The sequence below is a fragment of the Moschus berezovskii genome, chromosome 22 (genome assembly GCF_049115385.1).
Source record: "Moschus berezovskii isolate FMDL1 chromosome 22, NW_MosBer_1.0, whole genome shotgun sequence".
NCBI classification, from domain to species: domain Eukaryota; kingdom Metazoa; phylum Chordata; class Mammalia; order Artiodactyla; family Moschidae; genus Moschus; species Moschus berezovskii.
In genome coordinates, this window is record NC_142481.1 from 39,497,204 (window position 1) to 39,523,371 (window position 26,168).

At 42.8% G+C, this 26,168-nt stretch overlaps 1 protein-coding gene across 2 annotated transcripts; it reads right to left on the reverse strand.

Annotated features, from left to right (window-relative positions):
* BBS2 (Bardet-Biedl syndrome 2) lies at nucleotides 1–26,168 on the reverse strand. 2 transcript variants are annotated; one of them, XM_055412729.2, is made up of 17 exons: nucleotides 25,869–26,168; nucleotides 19,105–19,332; nucleotides 17,566–17,691; nucleotides 17,230–17,292; nucleotides 16,340–16,417; nucleotides 13,001–13,105; nucleotides 12,831–12,917; nucleotides 8,813–8,948; nucleotides 8,426–8,565; nucleotides 7,056–7,200; nucleotides 6,793–6,964; nucleotides 6,004–6,133; nucleotides 4,574–4,705; nucleotides 3,962–4,099; nucleotides 3,003–3,115; nucleotides 1,552–1,700; nucleotides 1–472 (listed from the first exon to the last, which is right to left on the reverse strand). In XM_055412729.2, the coding sequence occupies exons 1-17, from the start codon at nucleotides 25,983–25,985 to the stop codon at nucleotides 366–368; spliced, it is 2,166 nt and encodes a 721-aa protein (XP_055268704.2). In that variant the 5' UTR covers nucleotides 25,986–26,168; the 3' UTR covers nucleotides 1–365. The 2 variants fall into 2 exon arrangements, with proteins under 2 accessions (XP_055268704.2, XP_055268705.2); XM_055412730.2 differs by lacking the exon at nucleotides 17,566–17,691.

Below are 26,168 nucleotides of genomic sequence, written 5' to 3' on the forward strand. Positions count from 1 at the left end.
AGGGCAACACCTTTACGTTTTAATGGAAAAGTAGATAATGTTTAATTACAATTTCAAGAAAAGATGTATCTATACATTGACTTTACATACATACAGAAAAACTGGACTTTGAAGCCCTAATGTTTCAAAAGTGTTCATTTCCCTCCATACAAACCAGTATTACTCAGTAACAGTACAACTGATTTTAAAAAAACAGAAAGTGAATACACTTCTAAGAGGCAATGCTTTGTCTTTTCATTGGTACAACTCACCAAGGTGGTTTTTCCTCTCAGCACCCTGGGTTCACCAGGATGTGATCCAAAGCAAACCAGCCTCGAAGTTTGAGGAAACCTTTTCTAGGAACCTGGTTCCCTGTCTCTCCCCTCCTATGAAGAAGCTGTCCCCACCCGCATGATTCGGAACAGCATGTTGATGTTGTTGCTTCGAATCGCGTCCCGACAAGCAGTGATCACCTGGTTCTTTGGTTTTCCAACTGTCAGAGAAGAAACACCATATCCACATGAGCCAAAAGATGATTGAAAGTGAAACCATCTTTAAAAACAACATAAAACTAGGGTAGAGAAGAGTTAAAGAGATAACACAAATTTTTTAATTTAAAAAAATTGTTTATTTTTGGCTACACTGCATCTGTTGCTGCACCCTGGCTTGTCAAGTTGTGAGGAGTGGGGCTGCTCTCCATTTGCAGTGCATGGGTTTCTCACTGCAGTGGCTTCTGATGCTGCAGAGCACAGACTCTAGGGTGCTTGGGCTCAGTAGTGTGCAGCACACACTTAGTTGTTCCACGGCCTGTGGAATCTTCCCTGACCAGGGATGGAACCCATGTACCCCACACCAGCAGGCAGATGCTCAACCACTGGACCACCAGGGAAGTCCTAGATAGTACAAATTTATCTTATTGTACCATTCCCTAAAAAAGATTCTCATGAGGAACCTTAATCACAAACCAAGCTTAGAGACCATTTTACACCTAGAAACTTAGTCAATTTTACAGAAAAGGATCAAAGCTTATATCCACTTAGCAAAGATTATTTCTAAAAGGAGGTCAAAGCACTGACCCAAAAGAGCAGATTCCAATAGGAGTATTTAAGGCTTTCCTCTTGGGAATATGTCAGTCAGTTTTTCTTTTGAGGATGCAGCAAGTTCGGGAAGATCCCACATGCCTTGGGACAACTAAGCCTGTGTACCACAACTATTGAGCCTGTGCTCTAGAGCCCGTGCACTGCAACTACTGAAGTCCTTGCACCTAGGACCAGTGCTGGTTCCTGGAGCCACAACTGAAGAAGGCCCAAGCACAGCAATGAAGACCCTATATCGCCAAAAATAAACCTTTAAAAAGAAAAAAAGAACTGAAAGTTTTTACCGTCTGACATTGGCAAACTAACTAAAGCCAAACAGTAGGCTGGCTAAACTCAAGTGAATGGCACCAACTTGAATGTGAAAGGTATCTTTATAGATACAAGCCCTGATAGGAATTCTTGAAACTACCACCATCTTTAATGGTTCTCGCCCCGAAATTGAAGACAAAATGCAGTGCTACAAAAAGAGACTTACCACGCAGACGACCTGCTCTTTGAATAGCTTGATTTACCGCTTTGAGGCTTCCCAACAGTTCTGTGTGATTGTTACAGCGAATTTTATATCCATTGAGCAAGTCTTTATTAAGGTCATAGAGTTCCATATAGCGATTCTTCATTGTTTTCCTGTGTACATCAATAGAAGGTTAGCATCACCGGACCTCAGTATGGCAGGCTTAAATGAAAAGATTTGCAAACTTCTTAGACACATTTAATAAAGGATCAAACCAGATTTTTAGCTGTACTGTCATTAAAACAGGGTAACTGCTAAAGTCTGCTTTGAAAACACTGAGAATATTCTATGAACTATTCTGTTTCTTCCAAATAAATGGAAGACAAGTGGCCTTCCTTGGTTATTAATCCATGGTTTGTTTGAATTTAGGGACCAAGAATTATTGTGCCCATGATATAAGGGGTGGGGAAAAGTGAGCAAGGTGACAGGCTATATTCCAAGCTTCAGAATAATACTGACAGTTTCTTATCAAGCTAAATACACACTTACTGTACAACCCAGCAATCACATTATGACACATTTCACCTAAAAGAATGGAAACATGTCTGCGAAAAACCTGTATGCAAGTATTTATAGCAGCTTTATTCTCAATCACCAAAGTCTGGAAACAATCTCAATTAATCAGTGGGATAGTGACCAAGTATGGATATCAATACAATAGAATATTCAGTAATAAAATGGAATGAACTACTGGTAGCTTACAACGTGAATGAACCTCAACGGCATTATGAAACCTGAAAGAAGCCAGACTCAAAAGGTTGATTCCATTGATATTGTTTGATTCCATTTATGTGACAGTTTGGGAAAGATAAAACTATAGGAAGAGAAACTCGATCATTGGCTGTCATGGACTGGAGGTTAGGAGAAGTACTTGATTGCAGTAGTAGCAACACAATTGTATAAATTTCCCCAAATTTATATTATAAATTACATATCAACTAACTTGGCTTTAAAAAATAAAAACTGTGTACATCTGACAGTTTCTAAATGAAATATAAATCAAGAAGAAAGGAATTTTAGAGGTCGTTGGTCACTTCCCTCCAGTTTTTATTTTTGTCACTCAGTCATGTCCGACTCTTTGCAACCCCGTAACTGCAACCTGCCAGGTTCCTCTGGCAGGAAGATATCCAGGAATTACCCAGGCAAGAATATTGGAGGGGGTAGCCATTCCCTTCTCCAGGGGATCTTCCCAACCCAGGAATTGAATCTGGGTCTCCTGCATTGCAGGCAGATTCTTTACCGTCTGAGCCACCAGGGAAGCCTAACTGCCACCAGGGAAGCACAGTCAAATGCCTAAGGCCAGCAACATCTCTTTGCCTTAAAAATAAAAAAAGCCAGAGAGAGAAAAAAATGGGGAGCCCTAGAGATAAAGCTGGCAAGAAAAAGCACCTATGCTGGCCATGGTACATACTCACATGTCCCTCATCAGACGGGCATCTTCAGCTCGGACCAGCAAACTACGGATCAGATTAGAGTTATCAGCCATGTCAGCACTGAGCTTCTGATGCACTGAGTGGTATTCATCCACCTGGAAACCATGAACACCCAGGAATTAAAAAGGCCTCACCACCTTCCTGAAAACTAAATAAATTGAGAAGGAACTATCTTCTCTGTACCAAGGCCCTGTTTTTTCTGCCATTCACTTGTTCTATCTTAACTATCCTCTGTTGTTTGATCTCCTCTTCAGTGAAATACTCAAAATGACATTCTGTGTCAAGCTCTTCCACATCTTTGGGCATTATGAGCCCAAGCCACACAAATATTAACATTTTAGAGGTTTGGGGTGGGGATGTTATAATTGAGGACCCATCACAAGCCTTACTTTTGATTTTGGGCTCTTTGTTGTTGTTTAGTCGATAAGTCACATCTCACTCTATGCAACCCCATGGACTGTAGCCCACCAGGCTCTTCTGTCCATGAGCGTTTTCAGGCAAGAATGCTGGAGTGGGTTGCCATTTCCTTCTCCAGGGGATCTCCCTGACCCAGGGGTCAAATTCATGTCCTGTATTGACAGGCAGATTCTTTACCACTGAGCCATCTGGGAAAGCACCAAGACAGAAAGCAAAATATATACAACAGATAAGATAAAAGGCTAGCAAAGAAAAATGTTAAAATATATATTTTTCAAGTAGCCTTCTAAACCAAGCACAGAAAGCAGGTGCTCAAGCTAATCACTCACTTTTACAAAAGAAATCCTTTAACTCATGAACTCTCTAATACTAGCTCAATTTTTAGTTTAAGAATTTTCCAAAGTTGTTTAAGACATGACTACCATGTAACATATGTACATTTGTAGTTTCATTAATTAACAGAAATAATGCAAACATTATTAGATCACTGTGTTCTCACAAATTCATCCACCAGGTGCCCTCACCTTAACTAGCACCTTTCGTAATTCTTCAAAGTAGACAGGGAAATCAGCTTCGACCTGAAGGTCTTCAATAGCAAAAAACGATGCCATCGACTGGATGATATCACCAGCCAAATCGATATCATCAGTATTTATAGTGATCTATCCACAGGAAAAAAGACAAGTTAGCATCCTTAGATAGCTGGAACAGTACCTGAACTTTCCCATATTCAACACATTTATTGAACATAAGTTTATATGCAATGATAAACAAAAATAAGGTCCAGCCCTCAAGAAAATAACATTTCTAGCAACAGGCCCCCCCCAAAAAAAAGAACCAATCCTTTTGCCTTATAAATGGAACAACAAAATCATTCAAACAATGAAAACCTTTTGTTCTCCTCTGTATTCCTAAACAATCCCAAACTAGGTGACAAACAGGTGAAGGGAAGTAGGGGAGAGAGGCAGAAACACCGCTAATCTACATTATACGCCCGTGTCAGAAGTGATAACACTAACAGTCTAGGTTGAGACACATGGTTTTACAACCTTGAGATTGGTGTCACCCGCCTCGCTTAACACTGAGTGTTATAAACGTTTACATGAGAAATCTGTGTCCATGACAGTAAAAATTACCTCTCCACTAAGTTTTATCTTTATATACAGCTGGCCACCATTCCGTAGGGATGAGAAACACACTTGAAATGGAGCATTCTGAATGTTAGTGTCCTCTGGTAACAGAAAGTTCTGGCTGAGCCACATAACAACCTTGAAGAGTGTGAAATGAATTTCCATTTTTTAAGTACAGTCAAGAGTTACCCTTCTTTCTAGTTTTACTACTTGGTTTAAAAAAAACAACAATAATTACAACTCTTCCCCCACCAAGGAAACACTATCCACACTCCTTTTTCCCACCTGATACATGTAATAAGTAACATGCACAATTATATCTGATCCCAGAGTATGCATTTGCTACTCAGATATGTATTTTTTTAATTATTTATTTATTTAGTTTTACTTTTTGGCTGTACTGTGTGGCATTTGGGATCTTAGTTCCTCAACCACAGACTGAACTCGAGCCCCTAGAGTGAAGCATAGAGTCTTAACCACTGGATCACCGGGGAAGTCCCCTACTTAGACATAACCTTATATGCAATATAGACACGATTCAAGTATGATGCTAATTCTGTTTAAACGAGAGCTCTTCTGTGCCTCTAGCCTGCTTAAAATCATTCCACTCCATCCTTTAAAACATTTAAATGAAGTTTGCACGCACAGAGACAACATCCACACTATAAGTAAAGAATAAATCTTAATATAAATAATAGTAATACTTTACAGTGGTTTATAACACAGGTTCCATGTAAGATCCACTTGTGAGGTATTTTAGAAGGGGCCACCTGTAGAGTTTCAAGTTTCATAGACCAGAAAGGGGCCTGAGAATCTCCATGATTAAAAAGCCTCACTGAGAAGTCTAAAGTCCAGTCAAGGTTAAAATCCACAGATATTACTAGTCCTTTAAACTTTACAAAGTGCTATTATACCAATTATGTAATCCTCAGGGGCCCCCTGTGAGGTAATACTATCCTCAATGAGGGGAATTCCGCAAGACCCCAAAGAATTTACTTAGTTAGGGTAGCACTTGAAAACCCACAATATTCCCATTTCCAAGGGCCACTCTCTTTCCACTCTGATGCAGGCCCCTCTTAAAACACTAGATCTGGACAATCCCACTAAGACTAACAAAAAAAAGAGGAGTTAGAAACTGAGAGGAATTCACCTGTGACGAAGGACTGCTTAGGTAAGTAACTTTGAATTAACGATTCAAAATATTTCTGAATTGATTAGCCAAGATAAATATTTTTGAATAATTTTTTCAAAATGGGAGAAGTTATTTTAGCAACATTTTTGGTACTTGTTGTAAACTATCCAACTCCAGCCTAACTCCTTCATGTCATATTTACTGCTACCAAATAACACACTCATCTAATTTCCCCTTTTCTGTGAAATAATGTCAAAGATTCTCAAGTGCAAAAGGGTCGCGAAGAGAAAAGCCAGACACTCACCCTCTGGGCCCGTTCTGCGATGATAAAGTTGACGTAGCTGAGGGGCTCACTGGCAGGGTCCGGGCTGGTGAGCGCATACATGGAGAATCGGGGTAGCTGTCTTGTCAGCTCAAACACGTGAAACTGGGTGCTATGGCCAACCAACGGAATAGAAGAGAACTGTTTGTGTGGAATGTTATTTCAAAGGGAAAGGCCCCCCAGATAAATGTAAGGTCACTACTGAGTCATCAAGCTGTTACTTAAGGGTTTCACTAAAGAAACTCTGTCTACTCTCCTCCCCCTACACCCACCTCAAAAAAAAAAAATTGAGGGTTCAAGTCCCACAGTAATGGGGTTTGGGATTTAGAGGCGTGAGTCTGTGTATAAACATGCACACACCCAGGGTTTACAACACCCAAAAAGGAGTGTGCAAAGGTTTCTATCTTCCACAAATCCAGTGCGTTTCTTCACTGGCTGAGGTTACATATGACTGTCATGTAATAGAACCTAAACCCCTATAGTCTTGGTGGCCAAAACTAAATTACCCATTAAGTGCCCTTTTGGAATTGCTGTGAATAGGAAATCATCTGACTAAAGCCAGAAATAATAATTTCAAACTTACACACTTTTTATTTATTTTTTGGAAAGATTTCAAATTAGAGAAATAGTCATGGGAAACCTTGCCGGGGTGGAAAGAGCCATTAAGTGGCTTCTCTGGCCCCAGAGAATCCATGGCAAGAGGGGAAAGCTACACATTCTACTCTCCTCTCAGTGCTGCCTGGACGTGAACCGCGACGTGCAAAGGGTCACCTGCTCCTGTAACCCACGAAGGTTTTCAAGTGTAGGTCCACGGGGATGTCTTTGGGAGGTGAGATGGGGATGTGGACGGAGCTGGAAAGGTGGTGAACACTGGGGTGCACCACGTGGCTTTCACCTGCAAAAATGCCCTCCGCAAAAATCAACACTGCTCGGATGATGGTGTCTGCAGCGAAGAGAGAAGACAGCAGTCCAAGAGCCACTCTCAGACGACACAGGTGCCAACGACCACCAGCCGTGTGTCAGTAACGCCTTACCATTAGAGGTGGAAATGCACAACTCAGCATGGGCGGCCTGTGCCTCGTGCCCCAGGTTGACGGAGAGGGCGGTGTGGAGCTTGGTGTTGGCCGGGATCACGCCCCGATGCCCATCAGCCTCGTTCAGTGGACTGCTCAGCTCAGCCTGCAAAACACGCAACCCCCCACTTCCAGCTCAGTCCCCGGAACAGTGAACTCATGTCAATTTTAAATACAGCTATTTGGCTTCAGAAGACAGATCCCCTGTATCTTATATTCATCTGAGTCTTTAAACGTCAGAGAACTCACCTCATTAGTGCTCTCGCTCTCAACTGGCCTTTTCCCAAAGGAAAATACCCTCAATCCCTTCCTGTGGTTAGGGACCACAGCCCCCAAGCACGCCTTCTACATTCTAAAAAATTATCTATTTACTGGCTATGCTGGGTCGTCGTTGCTGTGTGGGCTTTTTTCTCTAGTTGTGGCGAGAGGGCGCTACTCTCTAGTTGCGGCGTGCAGGTTTCTCATTGCAGTGGCTTCTCTTGTTGCAGAGCACAGGCTCTAGGGAGCTCGGGTTCAGTACTTGCAGCTGCCGGGCTCTAGAGCACAGGCTCAGTAGTTGTGGCGCTCAGGCTTAAGTGCCCCGAAGCACTAGGATCTTCTCGACGAGGGATCAAACCCATTTCTCCTGCATAAGCAAGCGGAGTCCTTACCACTGAGCCACCAGGGAAGCCACCCAGCTTTTACATTTTTCTGTATTGCTTCTGTTTTAACTGACTAAAGAAACTCACTTAGTATAGCAAATTCAAACAGTTATACAAGATAGGACAAATTAAAATCCTACTCCCCAGCTCACCCTCCAGCTAGTCAGATAAGTACATGTACACACGTATACCCCCCCACACACACCACCAGACCCAGAGTCTCTGCAGGTGTCCATGTTTATGTTATTTGTGGTTGAAAAAGATACTCTAAACACTATTCTTCCTTCCCTTCACTCAATAATACCAGACATCCTTCCACATTAGTCCACGTGTATGTAACTTCATTGTTTTGAGCTGCTTAATATTCCCCAGCCCACCCTCCCTACGACTGACCAAAAGTTACCATCGCTTCCAACTGTTCCCTGCTACAAACAGTGCTGCAGTGTGTTTGAACAGTCGTGCAAATCTCTCTCTGGCTGAGCTCCCCGGCAGTGGGATTTCTGGGTTAAAGGATATGTGCCCTCTTCATTCTGCACTGGCAGAAAGGCCAAGCCATCTGCCCGCCCACCAGCGGGGAGGGGGAGCCCACGCCTCGCCAGACGCAGAGACCCTCCTCCTTTCCCAACCGCCCATCCTCCTGGTCACTCGCAGCCTCTCAGCCTCCCGCGTGCCCGTCCCATCGGGTCTGACCTTGGCGTTGTCCTCATAGTTGCGGAGCTCCAGCAACAGGTTCTGTTTTTTCTGACTCAGCTCTCGGATCAGGTCCTGTTCTACGCTGGTGTCCATGAGGTTGCCTCTCATCTCAGCCATGCCTGGCAGGTAGCCCCGGACTGACAGGAGGGTAAAAAAAAAAAAAAAAGTCACAGGACTGAGGGAGGGCCTAAGCACAGCCAGGTATTACTTTTTAAGTCATCAATGACTTAGTCTTAAAACCTAAGTTCTCATTTCCCCAACTCAGGTGAATTTATTAGGACGAAAGGGTATCAACACAAACACTTTATGGTGAATCTCCCAGGATTCTGACCCAATCAGACTGAGAAATCTGACTTCTCAAAGATCTCTCCTATCCCGATTTACTTTCTCCATCCACCGAGCAGCAGATTAACTGCTGGCAGCCATCCATCCGGTAATCTCCCTCCACCACACCAGCAATCGCAGATGAAAAGCTGTCCTTAAAGATGACCTCCCCAGTCCGGTCACTTCGAGCATCGACCTAAAAATAGAACAAGAACTTGAAAATAGCTACTGCTATAGGTTCTTAAAAATGACACAAAATTTTCTAGTTCAACCAGCTTTAAGTCTAGAAGTTTTTAAGAGGGCTCCAAGGAGGGGACTTCCCTGGTGGTTCAGTGGTTAGGAATCTACCTTCCAATGCAAGGGATGAGAGTTTGATCCCTCGTGGGGGAACTAAGATCCTATGTGCCACTGGGCAACTAAGCCCTCTTGCCACAACTAGAGAGCCTGCACACAGCAGCGAAGGATTCCTCAACCTGCAACTAAGACCCAATGCAGCCAAATTAAAAATAATAATTTTTTAATGAGTACTCCAAGGGGCCCCCCTGTGGCTTCACAATACCTATCTATAACCAGGGGGCCAAGGGACCTCACTCAGCTCTGTTTTTTCTTAAAAGCTGTTTTACATACTGGCCTAGTATTTCATTTGGAGAAGTGGGTTGGCTGAGAGACAGTACTTTCAGAAAATATATAACACAGTGTGAAAGTCCAAACTTCCCAGGTTCAAATTCCAGCTTTGCCACTCACTACCTGCAGGATCTTGGGCAAACCTCTTTAACCATTCTGGACTTGGCTTCCTCATTTGGAGATCAACAATAAGAACATGAGGAAAATAACTGTATCTACACATCAGGGTTGTAACAAGGTCTAAAAGGGTTAACGTGTTAAGCAGGTATATCAGGGACTGGCATATAGAGGTATACAAGACACATTAGCTCTACATACAAATTTTACTTTTATTATATATAAATATATAAAATACATTACACCTAAAATTTTTATTTATTTGGCTGCACTGTCTCTTAGCTGCGGCATCAAACTCTTAGCTGCAGCATGGGATCTAGTTCCCTGACCAGGGATCAAACCTGGGCCCCCTGCATTGGGAATGTGGAGTCTTAATCACTGTTCCACCAGGGAAGTCCCTAGTTATATCTAAAGTTTGAAAAATGCCAAGCAAGCCCAGTCTCCCACCATCCACGCTTCTGGAATAGTCCTGTAAAAAGCAGAGACATTACTTTGCCAACCAAGGTCCGTCTAGTCAAGGCTATGGTTTTTCCCATGGTCATGTATGGATGTGAGAGTTGGACTGTGAAGAAAGCTGATTGCCAAAGAATTGATGCATTTGAACTGTGGTGCTGGAGAAGACTCTTGAGAGTCCCTTGGACTGCAAGGAGATCCAACCAGTCGATTCTAGAGGAGATCAATCCTGGGTGTTCACTGGAAGGACTGATGCTAAAACTGAAACTCCAGTACTTTGGCCACCTCATGCAATGAGTTGACTCACTGGAAAAGACTCTGATGCTGGGAGGGATTGGGGGCGGGAGGAGATGGGGACGACAGAGAATGAGATGGCTGGATGGCATCACTGACTTGATGGACATGAGTTTGAGTGAACTCCAGGAGTTGGTGATGGACAGGGAGGCCTGGCGTGCTGTGATTCATGGGGTCGCGAAGAGTCAGACACAACTGAGCGACTGAACTGAAGGTCCCTTTGCCACGTGAACTACTGAGATACTGCAGAGAGCCCTATAATCATCCACATCTCCTCTTCCCAAAGGAGGCAGATAAATAAATCACTGACCCTTCAGAAATGAATGCATCGCAAAACAACGGAAGGATAACCACCTAAAATGAGCTTTTGTTCTAAGCAAGAACACATGCATTATTGATAAAAGGCTGCTGCTGCTGCTGCTAAGTCGCTTCAGTCGTGTCCGACTCTGTGTGACCCCATAGACTGCAGCCTACCAGGCTCCTCTGTCCATGGGATTTTCCAGACAAGAGTACTGGAGTGGGGTGCCATTGCCTTCTCCATGATAAAAGGCTAGCTACAGAAAATCTAACAGAGAAAGCATCTCAGTGACCACTATTTTTGTCTTTTCATAAACAGCCTTCTGGGCAAAGTTTTTCAGTGAAAAACACACTAATTTAGGTCATAGCTTACTACTAGCTCCTACCCCTTGGCTGGACAATACCATGCTCTTAATAACAACATCAGGTCAGCCTGAAAATTATGGGTGCTAAGGCTAGTAAAGCAATGAAATGGCCTGTACTGACTAGAGTTCTTCACACATTAACAGAAGCCTCGAACTCAGACTGAACTGAACTTGCTTCATTTTAACTTCTCCATAGCCTTCAGCACTGCGTTTTCACAATATTTAGCAAATAAGAGGGTTAACTTGCTAACTAAGAAACAGGGCTACAAATCTGCACTTCTGTGGATTTTCCATTCTTTTGCTTTATCCAACATGAAAGTTTTGCCATGGAAAAGATGACCCTCCAAATCAACAAATGACCTACTAAAGAAAAAGTTAGTTGGCCAGTTGCATTTAAATTAAGTAATTTTGCACCTGTGTTCACCCGGTGGATCTATGTTCCTTTTAATGTTGTTTCTGTTGAGTGCAGATACCAATTGTTCCACTTACATAATGAACTGTACAGTTTGCTCGTCTTTTGTATGGCTTAGAACATACAAATTATGATTATGTAATAGAAATTTCTTAAAATTTTGAGAGCATTTAACTAGACAGACTTCAAGGTTTATAGTCAGATCTGAAAGTTGCTTTTGATAACTTCTTAAGTAGTTTTCTAATTCTTGGATCAATCATAATAATTTATATTCCCCCAGAACAGGGTCCCCTTTTATGGGTTTTCAAGTTTCTTAATAAGCAACTACACAGTCTTCGTTTCTAATTTTTAACACCAATACCAAAAACAAAACCAAGTGGAGAAGTAGGAACCAACATAACAGTTTTTTAGAATCTGTTCTTTACACAGCACCAAAGGAAGGTTACAAGACACTGGCCAAAAGTGAAGAAAAATCAAAGAAGAAAAGCTAGAACTAGCTGATCTCCTTCAGGCAATCAGCACTGACAGATGAAAGAGCTAGGGCAAATGGTATCCATGGAGATCTGGCAGCTCCTTTGGCAGTTTCTAACAAGACAATCCTGACTTGCCAAGAGACTGTACAAAGTTCTGATTTGAAGTTAAAAAAGGAAAGAAGCAAAAAAAAAAAATCCTAGTTTGAAGTTATACCTTGGAAAACAATGATAACATAACTCTTGCCACTAATTCTAAGATTTTAGTCAAACTTGAAGATTTACTAGAAAAGAGCTACATGCACAGTTCACTGCTGCTGCTGCTAAATCGCTTCAGTCGTGTCCGACTCTGTGTGACCCCACAGATGGCAGCCCACCAGGCTCCCCTGTCCCTGGGATTCTCCAGGCAAGAACACTGGAGTGGGTTGCCATTTCCTTCTCCAATGCATGAAAGCGAAAAGTGAAAGTGAAGTCGCTCAGTCGTGACCCCATGGACTGCAGCCTACCAGGCTCCTCCATCCATGGGATTTTCCAGGCAAGAGTACTGGAGTGGGGTGCCACTGCCTTCTCCCACAGTTCACTACGAGCTTACTAAAAATCCTTTTTTTTAACTTGCCCATGCCTATGTTCGGGAAATGGCAACCCACTCCAGTGTTCTTGCCTGGAGAATCCCAGGGATGGGGGAGCCTGCTGGGCTGCCAGCTATGGGGTCGCACAGAGTCAGACACGACTGAAGTGACTTAGCAGCAGCATGCCTATGATCAACTTGATTAAATTGATCCCCATCCCTTCAAAGAAGGGATTTAGACCTTCCTGGAGCTCTTCCCCCAAATATGGCTTATAAACCAAAGGGACACTCACTCACTCTGCAGTGCTGATAACCAGAGCAGGAAGAAAAAATCTAGGAAGATTATGAAGTTAAATTTGAAAGCACAGCCAAGGAACTCAAGTGCATATTCTCGTGTTACTGTTCGGAGTCATACAGCCAATATATCTCAGATAGTTATTACTTTAAATTATACTTGAACACTGCTATTTAAACTTACCTTCCCATTGGACCAACCAGTTATCAGTTCACACACTCCATCAGAGTTAAGGTCAAAAGCATGAATACTCATGGCATGATTCTTGGACTGAAAAGGAATTTCAATAATTAGTATAGAAGTCTCTCAATAAGTATAAAATCCCTGAGTATCAGAGGTTGTATCATACGAACTTTAATTCTCCAGTATCGGGCTGTTTTGTCATAAACCCCAACGGTGCCATTGGAAAGGGCATAACCAAATCGACTGCCATACATGGGGCAGAGAGAGGTGATGATCTGCAAAAAATAATGAAAAAGATAAAGTTCGTTAAGGCTCAATTCAGTGCAAAATGACTTTACAAAACTGCATACCTTGCTACAAGTGTGTTAAAATTAGGTTTAAATGCACTTCCAATCCATTAGTGGGGAATGTGTTCTTCTCTATGGTCCATGGCCTCTATTTCAGATTTGGATCATGAGAATTAAACTCACAAAGTTGACTGTTTTAGATCAAGCATATGTAGCAAATTTCAACAAATTATTTTTTAAAATAATAAAATCGAGGAATTAAGGAGGAAATAAACTATGTACACAAGATCTGGAATATGTAAAATTGATGTTATACACACTAGCTCAAAATATTTTAATGATTATTTCAATTTCCTTAACTTACAATATCCTACAATCTAAATTGTAAAAGGACTTAAAAAATCCACAATTAAATATCTTTTAAGAGTATACTTTTCCAAGGTATAATTTACTGTTTGCTAGAAGAAAACATAATCCTTAAAAAGCAAAACCCCAGAATACCATAGATTTGTACATATCTAACAACATACAGAGTGCATATGTTATACTGGAGTATTAACAGGACTGTTAGGAGGATTTAACACACTTAAGAGAATTTACAGTTACTTACAATTTACCAAATCTACAATTTTAGATACTGAACAAAATTATCCTTAAAAGTTAAAACCAAAGTTTAAAGATATCTATGACCCTGCAGATCTACTTTCTGACTAATGTCAGAGATAATAAGAAATAAACTGTATAAAGCAGAGAATAGTTATGTAATTTCTTCTACACCTACAGCTTTTCTATAAAGCCACCCACTTCACTTGACTCTGAATACAAAGTGCCATGTGGGACTCCAGAATTATTTAGCTCAAGGCATTCTTTTGGCAGTACTGTTCATAATTTTGCTGATATGCAAAAACACATTTGAACAAAGAGCAAAATCAAACCAAGAGGACAAGAAAACGGCCCTGAAATGAACAATCTTATAAAGTCCACATTTTCCTAAATTTAGCCCCAGTTTCCCTAGGTCCCTTAGTCCTTTATAAGGTCTTCTTTTGTGGATCAGAGGATCACCAGGCACGTCAAATTCCTCATGCTCTCCTGTCCTTTTCTAGGATTTAGGAAAAAGGTGTTTCCCAGAATATACTCCCCTCGCATCCAGTATTGACAATCAACAGAAATCCAACAAAACCTCAATGATTCCGCAAATGGGAGAAGATTTACTATGAATTTAAGTGAAAGGGAAACAGTAATGCAGAACCCAGCACCTACAGGTAATTCTCAAGCTGGCAATCCCCTTCAACAATCTACTGAAAGCTAAGGACCATCTCTCTGGAAAAGCGGACAGGAAACACATACAGGCACACAAAACCCCCATATGGACACACATCTGCAGCTATGCACTGCTGCTGGCACTCGCTTCTCCCCTCCATTTGCCTCTACCACAACTATCAGCTTCCATTCCGTTCCATTCCGTTGCTCAGTCGTGTCCAACTCTATGCGACCCCATGGACTGTAGCCTACCAGGCTTCTCCGTCCATGGGATTCTCCAGGCAAGAATACTGGAGTGGGTTACCGTTTCCTTCTCCAGGGGATCTTCCCGACCCAGGGATCAAACCCGGGTCTCCCGCATTGGAGGCAGACGCTTTAACCTCTGAGCCTACAACCATAAAAAATGTGAGTACACAAGAAGTGGAGTCAGATTAAGTAAAAACCTGTAGTAAAAGTGAAGAAGTGCAATGAAGTCGCTCAGTTGTGTCCAACTCTCTGCAACCTCATGGACTGTAGCCTACGACGCTCCTCCGTCCACAGGATTTTCCAGGCAAGAGTACTGGAGTGGGTTGCCATTGCCTTCTCCAGAGGATCTTCCCGACCCTGGGATCAAATCCAGGTCTCCCGCATTGCAGGCAGACACTTTACCATCTGAGCCACGAGGAAGTGCATAGTAAGAGTAAACCCTTCAAAGTCACTGATAACACTTTATATATCAATATGCACATTTTGCTTTTGGGTCTCCCTTTTGCAGGCAGGGGAACAGAAGCCTGATGTTCCTAAATAGCTTTTGTAAGCGAAGAGAAGCAAGGATGAGTTCTCATCCCGAGGTGAGCTCTCAGGCTGCTGCCCTGATCTTTTCTGATACAGCCTCCCAAACACCAGCTGATTCAATTCCGCACAATCCCACCATTTGATCTCTAAGACTTCCTTCGGTTGTTTTTCTTTTCTGTCCATTTACAGGTTCACAAGCCAATGCTCCTTTATTTCCATCTCCTTCCTTAATTTAGAATATCCTAATTATCTTTTTGGTGTCCATCTTGCCCAATCCTGGAAAACCAGCAGCAAATAAATATCCTAAGAATACCAAACCATAAGGGATAAGGGCAATCTTTAGACACTGTTTAAAAAAAAAGACAACTCTTTCAGAAACATTTCAGTTTTAATTACATGAGTAATTCTAATCACAAAGAAACTAGTCAAGTTCTCTGACATCTAGTTTTTAAGTTTACCAACAGAAATGTGCCTAAGAAGTACTTAATTTGAATGAAGAGGAAAAGTCTAAAACCCTCACATATACAGTTCATCCAATATTCAATCCCATTTAATACACATGATGAGAAGCAGGAGGAGGACCTGACCATGCCACTTAATAGTCATGACCTTTTGAGAGTAACTTAACAAAGAAATGTAACATGTTCCCTCATCTGTAAAACGAAAACTACTAATTCCCTCATAATTGGGCTCTTGTTGGATTAAATGAGTAGCTCATGTAAATAACTTAGAACAGTGTCTGGCATATATCAGGTACACAATAAATGGTTGCCATTATTATTATGTAATAGCTCACTAAAAGAAATACCTTTTTGTGCTCCATAATTTTTGTCTGATCAGTGTTTTCAAACTGTATCTTTTTTATTTTCTTCATTGGAGTACAATTGCTTTATAATGTTATATTAGTCTCTGCTGTACAACAATGTGACTGAGCTGTATGTATACATATATGCCCTCCCTCCAGAGCCTCCCTCCCACCTCCCCATCCCTCTGGGTCATTAGCGAGCAGAGTCAAAATGTGTCTCGATAAAGGATATTTAAAGGCTTCTTTCTCTGTAATGTACTGCTATGTTTAATCCCCACAGTCTTTACCATAAAACTGGGTGGAGCGATGTCCCAGCACTCCCGCTTTATGCTACACTTAACTATGCTAATCTGTCAAAGTTTTAATTCTGAGGTGGTGCTTACCTCTGTTTCTGTCATTTCTGCCACAATCTCATCTTCTTTGAAAACGCGGATATCAAAATCCTCAGATCCAACAAGAAGCTGAAAGGAAAAAAATAAAATCAGGTATATTTAGTTCAATAAGTGAAGACAGCCAAATTTCTATAAATAAAACAAAAAAATTGCATGATACTGTGTATGCTGCGGGAGCCACCCAGGAATTCCAACTTCTCGGTGATGGATGCTCAGAAAGGTTCCTTCCAATGAGAAGGTCATGAATTGGTCAGTGAAGAAACAGTGGTTACTACAGATCCTGCCACGTGGGCACCTCCTACCAGAACAAGTTCTTTCACCAGGCACCTGAAAATGCTCCCTGGCTCAGCGTCTGTCTGCCCGCAGGTGGAAGCCCTGCTTCAAAAGCCAGAGCCCAGTATCTGCAGACAATCGGAGGGTCAGTCAATGTCCAACCCAGTACTTCACTGACTGCTCAAGAGGTTAACTTCTAGAGAAACCGTTAGAGTAATTTAAAAAGCTAAAAGCCAATCTCTAAAACTTCCAGATTCCTGAAAAAGTTGGCGAAAACTGAGAACTAGGTACTAATATGATTTTAAAACACTGGAATCAAGTTATAAGACTGTGAATGTGACTGTGATCCCAACAACTATTCTTCTCTCTCCCCCATCAGGTGTCTTTAAATATGGTCTTGATCTCTGTATTTGACAAACCCAAATGAATTACTGTTCAAAAGAGAGGAGGAAGACAAATGAGGCCAATCAGTTCATCATTCAGGCAATAGAACAGCAAAATCAACCATGAGAAGCTAACTTCTCTCAACACTAAGGTCACTGTCCTGGGGAAATGTATGTACTCAGCTGAGAAGTACACACAAGAGAAGGATCCCCTCCCCCACATACCTCTTTCTTCCCATCACCATCAAAGTCACACAAGGCCAAGGAATGAACGTTATCTCCAGTAACCTGAAAATAAAATCCAAGTCATTACTATGCCATTTCTTTTCACTTAATCCGAACATAGGAGCTACATGAAAAGACAGGACAAAATAAACCACGAATTCAAAATTTACATTACTCATATCCTTTTTTAAATGTATAAAATTATAAGTACTGGTTTATTTTGTTTCCATTATTCATTACTGTCAGTGCTTAAAAAAACAAGCAAACAAGACCTAAAGAACATTTAAAAAGTAAAAATATTTAAGAGTACTACAGAGAGTATTTTGTTCTTCATACTGTCCAAAAGAGATCATTTCCTTCATGATTGAAACCCTGCAGAGCACAATTTCCACCAATAATTGCAAGAGGAGAGGTAATGTCTCCCAGCGTCCCCAGCACAATTGCATTGGCCCCATCTGCTACCTAAAAAGAAAAACAAAAAAGACAAACCCTCAAACACAATGCTGCACAGGCACACTGGAGGTAACACACATCCTTCTTTTTATTTGGAAACTCAAAGGCTTCTGTCATCATTTCTGAGAAGCTACCTGGTCTCCTGAGAGGCAGGCCAGAGCTGTCCATCAGGGATAGGCAAGGATGAGCACTGACTCAGGATAAACTCAGGCCCTTGGTCTCTCGCACTAACCTGCTATGATAACCTACTCTAAAACCCCAGGTTCTCTTGGATCACCGAGTTCTAGAGGCCAAATTCTCAGAGAATCAGACTTATGCCTTTAAAACACCCAAACTTTTGTAATCTATTTTAACCACTTTAGATGGAAATCTATTAATACTGATTAATTAGTTCTCTTACTACTGCTCGTTTTTAATTTTAAGTACTAAAACTACAAGCACTTATAGACCCACCATTCGGAACTAGTAAATGTCTCAGACTTCTTGAATAAAATACATAAGCACAATTTGATGAAAATGTTCTAAAACTGATTGTGGTGAAGGTTAGTTACACAATTCTCTGAATAAACTAAAAACTACTGGACTGTATGCTTTAAATAGGTGAACTGTATGTGAATTATATCTTAATAAATCTTAAGATTACATGTATATATCATGATCCCATTTTGTAAACAAAGAATTCACTCACAAATACTAAGTAAAAAGTCAGGATAAATCAATCAAGAGTTAAATGTTATTTCCAAATGAAGAAATTATGGGTGATTATTTTTACTTTGCTTCTATTTTTATATAATAAATATGGATTATCTGAGTATTAAAGCTGCAGTAGCCTGTAGATGGCAGGCTATGGTAAGTGCTTCTCCTGGAAACTACTATACTAAACTTCAATGCAAAGCCACCAGGAGACCTGTTTGCTGGCTTTCTGGCTGCTGGCTGAATTTTTAATGACAAATCTTGACAGATGAAAATATCAACAGATACACTGTTGTTTTTCAGTTGCTAAGTCATTTTCAACTCTTTTGCAACCCCATGGACTGTAACGTGTCCATGGGATTTCCCAGGCAAGAATACTGGTGGGCTGCCATGTCCTTCTCCAGGGGATCTTCCTGACCCAGGGATTGAACCCACACTTCCTGTACTGGCAGGTGGGTTCCTTACCACTGAGCCACCAGGGAAGCTATCAACAGATAATACCTCCTGAAAGATAATCTGGAGCATCACAAAATGATTACCAACCATGATGAAATAAGTGTCAAGGAGATGTAAATGGCAAAACATGCATTTTTTTTAAACTACACTACAACAGCCACATAATAAACCCAAGTAAATGTCTGATCTCTTTCAAGCATTTTAAAAAAAATAAAAAAACAGTGGACATTAATGGGAAGTGGGAGTTTTATGGTTATAAAAGGGTATACTTGCCTCTCTGTAGAACAAATCTGAATTATTGTAGACGTCATAAGCTAACAGATTGGTCTGCGTCCCCACTAAAAGAGCATCATAGCCAAGTTCAGGGTTCAGTACTCCTGCAGTCAGGCAGCTGACTGTCTGGTTTATGTTAAGAAGTGAAACGTCAGACTCCAGGGGGCTCTGGAGGAGCCTGGGTGCACCGAGATGCTGGCTCCGTGCATGAGGGTTGTGAATAAAAACCTAAAAGAAAAAACAGTTAATTACATCCCTTTAACAGTCAAAAAGTGTAAAATTAACATATATTTTTATTAAAAGGCTCGGGTTATTAACAGATTACCAACGTTAACAAGAAGGGATTTAATCATCCACAAAACTTAAAAACACCCACAGTTCTGTGCATGGCTGGCTTTCAATCACTTCAAACTGTGGAAATCCAGTGGCTCTCAGCCTTGTAAAGACCAAAGAAATGGCCAAGATCTAGTTGTCACTTCCCAGGGCAGCTTACATACAACCAACTGGCAGGACGTTCAAGCATTCTTACAAACCAGCCTTTTCCTGGTCAACCTATAGGAGGTTACCATCAGTTACAACGAGATTGCGCACACACACAAAAATCAGAGAAAACTGAGTAATAAACACTTCATTATCTTTCATCCCAACACCTAACAAATTTACTTCCTAACCCTTAAAGCTGATTGGTAGTAAATCTGTCTTACAATCCCAAACTGAGTCACACAAAGCAAGCTTCTTGAAGGCTTTCATAGTCTATACAAGTAGACAGAATTAACTCCAAGTTAATTAATCTAGCAGTTTCAACTATCACAAATATAATCATCTGAGTGTCCCTACAAATCTTTAAATTTTCCTGGGCTTCGTATATAAAAGGAGGTTTAGACTAGAAGAAGCATTCTCAAGAGGGGTGATGTTGCTCCCAAGTTGGGTAACTGGGTTTGGGGTGGGGGGCATCTTAGACATTAGGCCACGGATATACAGTACAGAAATTTTATTAGGGAAATTTTCATTTTCTGGAAAAAAAAAAAAAGCAATATAAGAGGCAATATAAAAAAAAAGGATGAGAAACTAGAGATCCCTTAGGCCCCAATCTAGTTCTAAAATTTGCTAATTTTATTTTACTTATTTATTTTTGGCTGTGCTGAGTCTCTGTTGCTGTGAGCAGGCTTTTTCTCTAGTTGCAGTGAATGGGGGCTGCTCTCTAGCTGCAGTGCACAGGCTTCTCCTTGTGGTGGCCTCTCTTGTTGTGCAGCACGGGCACATGGGCTTCAGCAGTTGCAGCTCCCAGGCTCGAGAGCACAGGCTCAACAACTGTGGTTCACGGGCTTAGTTGCTCTGAGAAAATTTTCTAATTTTAAATGAGCACTTCAACCCTTTGGTGTAAATCTGTAACCCGGCAAGGCCGGTCTGGTTGCTCGCCACTCAAAAGGCCAATACCCGAGAGACAAGTGTTGGTGGGAAAGGAAATTTTGCTTGATTCAAGAGGCCAGCAACCTGGGAAGAAGGTGGACTAACATCCTAAGACCGTCTCCAAGTTGCCAGATAGGAGAGAAAAGTCTTAAAGGCAGTGTTGGGGGGAGGGGGCTGCAGGGCATGCAAGCAGCTTGCCCACGACTCTTGGATTGGTTGGCATCAAGGGGAGGTTTCAAGCCTCACCTGTTTTCTGGTTTCAACCCAGTCTGGGGTCTATATGCTCATGATCAGCAGTTTTCAACTGGTAGGGGTCTGCTTCCTGTAGAAACAACTTAGGCATGTGTGTCGGACCCTCACAGTTTTCAGGGAACTGGGAGTTTGGTAATTCTGTCATTCAAATTGTTGCCAGTTTCCCAGCTCAACCGCTCCTTTCTACACCTTCACAGTTCTAAACATTAACACTTGAGCCAGCCTTCTGAGACTCGAGGGAGGCCTGGGAGACTAAAGCTTTTCAACAAACAAGAAGTAGAGGACAAGGTTGGTTGGGAGGGGGCTGTCCCACTAGGGTCCAGCTTGGTTACAGTCTCCCCTTTTCTCTGATACCCCTCAAGCCTGAGGGTGTGGAACAAGAAAGGAAATAAAGAGTTCTCGTTAGAGAAGTTAATCATAAACTCAGTAGAGGAACTCAGTTTTAGGGGACTCGGTTTTACACCCAAGCATGATTAATTTTAAATTATTATCTAAACAAGGTAACCTGTTCAACAAAAGATAATTTTTACAAGACTTAGTAGACTTAGATGTCCATTAACAGATGACTGGATAAAGAAGTTGCAGTGCACATATACAATGGAATACTACTCAGCTATAAAAAAGGAACGAATTTTAAGTCAGTTGAACTGAGATGGATGAACCTAGAGTCTGTCATACGGTGTGAAGTAAGTCAGAAAAACATATATATTAACACATACATATGGAAACTAGAAAAACGGAATTGATGAATCTACTTGCAGGGCAGGGACAGAGACGCAGACACAGAGAACACACTAGGGGAAGGAGAAGGGGGGATGAATTGAGAGAGCAGCACTGAAAGACACACATTGCTGCTGCTAAGTCACTTCAGTCGTGTCCGACTCTGTGTGACCCCATAGACGGAAGCCCACCAGGCTCCCCCATCCCTGGGATTCTCCAGGCAAGAACACTGGAGTGGGTTGCCATTTCCTTCTCCAATGTGTGAGAGTGAAAAGTGAAAGTGAAGTTGCTCAGTCGTGTCCGACCCTAAGGGACCCCATGGACTGCAGCCTACCAGGTTCCTCCATCCATGGGATTTTCTAGGCAAGAGTACTGGAGTGGCTTGCCATACCGTACGTAAAACAGACAGCTAGCGGAAAGGCGCTGTACAACACCACAAGCTGAAGCGGTGCTCGGTGACAACCCAGAGGTGTGGGATGGAGTGAGGTGGGGAGTGGAAGGGAGGCTCAAGAAGGAGGGGATATACGAATACATGGTGGCTGATTCAAACTAACACAACCTTGGAAAGCACTTATCCTCCAATTAAAAAGAAATTTTAAAAAAAGATTGGTGAGAAACCTACAGAAAAGGTGTGTAGCTACTGAATATTGTGTTCACGTCCTCATTTGTATGCCTTTATAAATGTTACTGCATTTGGTCCTCCGGATATACAGAAGAGGTCAGAGGGGTTACGGCCTTTCCTTTCCCAAGGTCTCACCACTGATAAGTGACAGGAGTAAGACACAAGCCTGGTGTCAGGCTCCAGTAATCTCCAGCCATATTTTACTTCCTTTTATAATAGTTCTGAACAAAAGAATTCTTACAGAGTCTTCTAGTAATTAGATAGGCTGAAAAAGAGCAGGAAGAAAAATAACCTGTGGACTTCACGTTCATTGTTATTGGGATGAAAGGAGTTTGAGGTTTACTGCCAGAGTCCCAGGCGTCTTGTTCCACCCTGATCCCCTCCCACTGTTTTCTACACACAGCAATCAGTGCCCAGGAGACTCATCTGGCCCACAGGCTCAGTCACTCCCAGTGCCTTTATCCAGGGCTTCCCTGCTGGCTCAGGGGTAAAGAATCTGCCTGCCAACACAGGAGACCCAAGAGACTAGAGTTCTATCCCTGGGTCGGGAAGATCCCCTGGAGGAGGAACTGCCAACCCACTCCAGTATTCTTTCCTAGAAAATTCCATGGACAGAGGAGCCTGATGGGCTACAGTCCATGGGGTCACAGAGAGTCAGCCACTGAGCACACAGGCGCACATGCATGCATGCACGCGCGCGCACACACACACACACACAGTGCCTTCAAGCCAAAGAACTGGCTGTGGTTTACACATTTGTTCTAGCTGAGGGGGTGCTGCTGCAATATATATTCCATGGTGAGAGGAAACATGTCCCCAGATGAACTAATGTTCATCCTACAAGAAACCCCTTTTCAAAATATCCTTGCTCAGGTGCAGAGACCAGATCCCAATAAGTCAGCCCCACCTTCACAAAGAGTCCCACAGAAAATGACAAAATCCTGTTTCTAAAGATATGGGCCCCCACAGTCAAGGAGGGCTTCAGCCTTACCAGAGACACTTGTTTTTAAAGGAAATTATATTTTTGTGTGTTGTTTGGATCATAAAATGGTGCCAATTTTTTTTTTAAGTCTACAGATCAGGTAAGAACTTCTCAGATCTGTTTTTGAAGTTCTGAATATAAAGTATCTGATTAGAGAGAACATAGGAACTTCCATCTCTCCCTTTTTCCCCCGTCTTCAGAAACAGACTTAGAATAAGGTGTCCCTGCCTCCCTCTCTAGGTCACATTCTAATGAAAGGGTTTCCAGAGAAATCTGCTCCCACTCCCTGCATCTCTGTTGCAGTACCACCCAGTAATCCTTCATCTAAAACATAAACCAAATCCCAATCACCCACTTTTTCAAAAGCCAAGGTCTCTGCTGTGGCCTATGAGGCCCTATATGATCCAGCTACTGGCCACCTCACTGCTTCCCTCAATCCATTCCAGTCCCAGAAGCCTTCCTGTGTTTCTGGAACACACCAAGTATACCCTCTACCTCAAAGCCCATATGTACTTGCTGATACACTTAACTCCATCTGCAAGGCTTGTTTCATTTCCTTCAAACCTTTGATCCACAGTTATCCTATCAGAAGCCTACCTGATCACCCTGTCTAAAACAGCCATTACCCCTCTGCAGACTGTGTGTATCTGTTAACTGTCTGGCTCCTTCTCTCAAATGTAACCGCCAAGGGGGTGGACAGAAGTGTTAAGCGCTCAGTCGTGTCCAACTCTTCGCAGCCCCATGGACCATAGCCGGCCAGGCTCCTCTGTCCATGGGATTTCCCAAGCAAGAATACTGGAGTGGGTTCCCCCATCCTTCTCCAGTGGCTCTTCCTGACCCAGGAATCGAACCCATGTCTCCTGTGTCTCCTGCACTGGCTGGCAGGTTCTTTACCACTAGTGCCACCTGGGAATAAAACCAGTAAGACTTGTCTGTCACATTCACCCTTGTAACTGCAGAATTAAGAACAGTGCCCAGCACACAGCGAGCCCTCAATAAACTCAGGGCTGAGCTAGTATCAATGGGAACTTTTCAGCCCATTTATGTAGCTGCTGTGTTCAGTTCAGTTCAGTCGCTCAGTCGTGTCCGACTCTTTGTGACCCCATGAATCACAGCACGCCAGGCCTCCCTGTCCATCACCAACTCCCGGAGTTCACTCAAACTCATGTCCACAGAGTCGGTGATGCCATCCAGCCATCTCATTCTCTGTTGTCCCCTTCTCCTCCCTCCCCCAATCACTCCCAGCATCAGAGTCTTTTCCAGTGAGTCAACTCTTCGCATGAGGTGGCCAAAGTATTGGAGTTTCAGTTTTAGCATCAGTCCTTCCAGTGAACACCCAGGATTGATCTCCTTTAGAATGGACTGGTTGGATCTCCTTGCAGTCCAAGGGACTCTCAAACCAATACGAATTTCTTTCTGGTATTTGTCAGTGCCTCCTCACATTATTACAGCTAACATTATTATGTGCCAGGCTCTGTGCTAAGTGTTTTCCTCCATTACACAACTTAATTGAAATGAATCACTACTTTTTAATTGATGTATCCCAAGGCAGAGCAAATGAGAAAATATATATTGGAGGTGGAAGTGTCTTGAAAACTATAAATCATTATATAAATGTCAACTTGTTAAATCCATGCTGGGTCAGAGAACAGGCACTCTAATCTTATTTCTACTGCTTTCCAGTTGAGCAACCTCAAACACTGCTTTGAACCTCTCTAAACCATTATTTCCAATCAGTAAAGTGGTAGTAATAAAAAGAAAATAACAGCTAACAATTAGTGATCACTGCCTATATGCCAAGAGCATGACACATAGTAACTTACTTAATCCTCTTAACAACTCTACGTGGTAGATACTATTAAGCACCTTGCCCAAGGTCATGAAATCAGTAGGTACCAAAGCCAGGATCTACCACACCTGTGCTACGCTACAGCGGTTGGCAATTTAGCAAGGACGCTGAGATAATTAATGTAATAAGGCTTTGTGACTGTTAGCAGTCATTAAGCTCGGCGTCACTGTATTCCATGTTTTTTGGGCATTCCTCCATCAGCACACAGTGCCCTGATTTGCCCTGTCTGTTGTCCTTCTGGACCAGAAGCTTTCTGAAATACGGACTCCAGGTTTATCTCTGAATCCCCAAGATCTAGTACAAAGAAGGTGTTCAGTAAGTCTGGTGAGACATTGAATGACCGTATCTTTTTCGTCTCCACGACGCCCACACTTTGCACAGCACCGGCTACACAGTAAGCCCCTAATAGGTACTTAGTGAATAAATTACAGGAAGAGACATGAATGTACATGGATAAAGATCAAAAGAGCAATTTGAATCATTTAAGTTAGAGGTATCTATTTTTTTTTTTTTCCTGCCGTAGAGTTGTTTGGCTCTGAGAGGCAGTCTGAGATGGTAGGAGGTTCCCAGCGAAGGGCAGAGGCTCTGGGCTTGAATCTGGGGTCCTCCATTACTGCTAACCCTGACCAAGGCCTTCCCTGAAGGGGACTTCTCTTCCCTATGCTCCCTATCTGTAAAGAGACTCCAACATCATCCGAGTCTAAGAGCCTGAAGACAAGCTAACTGCTCGGAAGGGCCGTTCCGCTTTGTTATTCAGGATTTCTGCGCAGAAAGGAGGGCTGGCCAGACTGCCGACCCGTTGCCTGGCAACCCTGGCTGGGGGCGGGGTCTGAGAATGAGCGGCGGGACTGCCAGGACGCGCCCGCGGAGGTCGTGGGGTCTCTAGGCGCCCGGGCTCCGTGCGGGTGGGGACGGGTGGGAGCGGTTACCTTGCCCGCTTGGGTAGCGGCCGCCAGGCACGGGTGAGTCCCGTCGTAGCGCCCTACGGCCACCATGCGGGGGTTGATTTTGTGGCGCAGTTTCAGGGTGAACACGGGCTGCAGCATGTTGGCGGCGGTTCAAGAGAAGAGGGCTGGTGGCCCGAGACCGGCGCCGCGGACCCCGCCTCACCGAGGCGTTGAGAGGCGCGGAGAGCAGACCGGACCGGGTCTGGCCGCAGCAGGCCCGGCGGGAAACTGATGCGGACTTGACTCGGACCCCAGGCCGCAAGCTCGTCCTGCGGCTGCGCA

What these genes read in the sequence shown, in the direction of transcription:
- BBS2 (XM_055412729.2), bottom strand. Translation starts at nt 25,985, where the DNA reads ATGCTGCAGCCCGTGTTCACCCTGAAACTGCGCCACAAAATCAACCCC. An exon ending in GTGCATTTCCACCTCTAATG is followed by an intron (nt 6,965 to 7,055) that starts GTAAGGCGTTAC and finishes TCTTCGCTGCAG; the next exon opens with ACACCATCATCCGAGCAGTG. An exon ending in AGATAAAACTTAGTGGAGAG is followed by an intron (nt 4,100 to 4,573) that starts GTAATTTTTACT and finishes TCCTGTGGATAG; the next exon opens with ATCACTATAAATACTGATGA.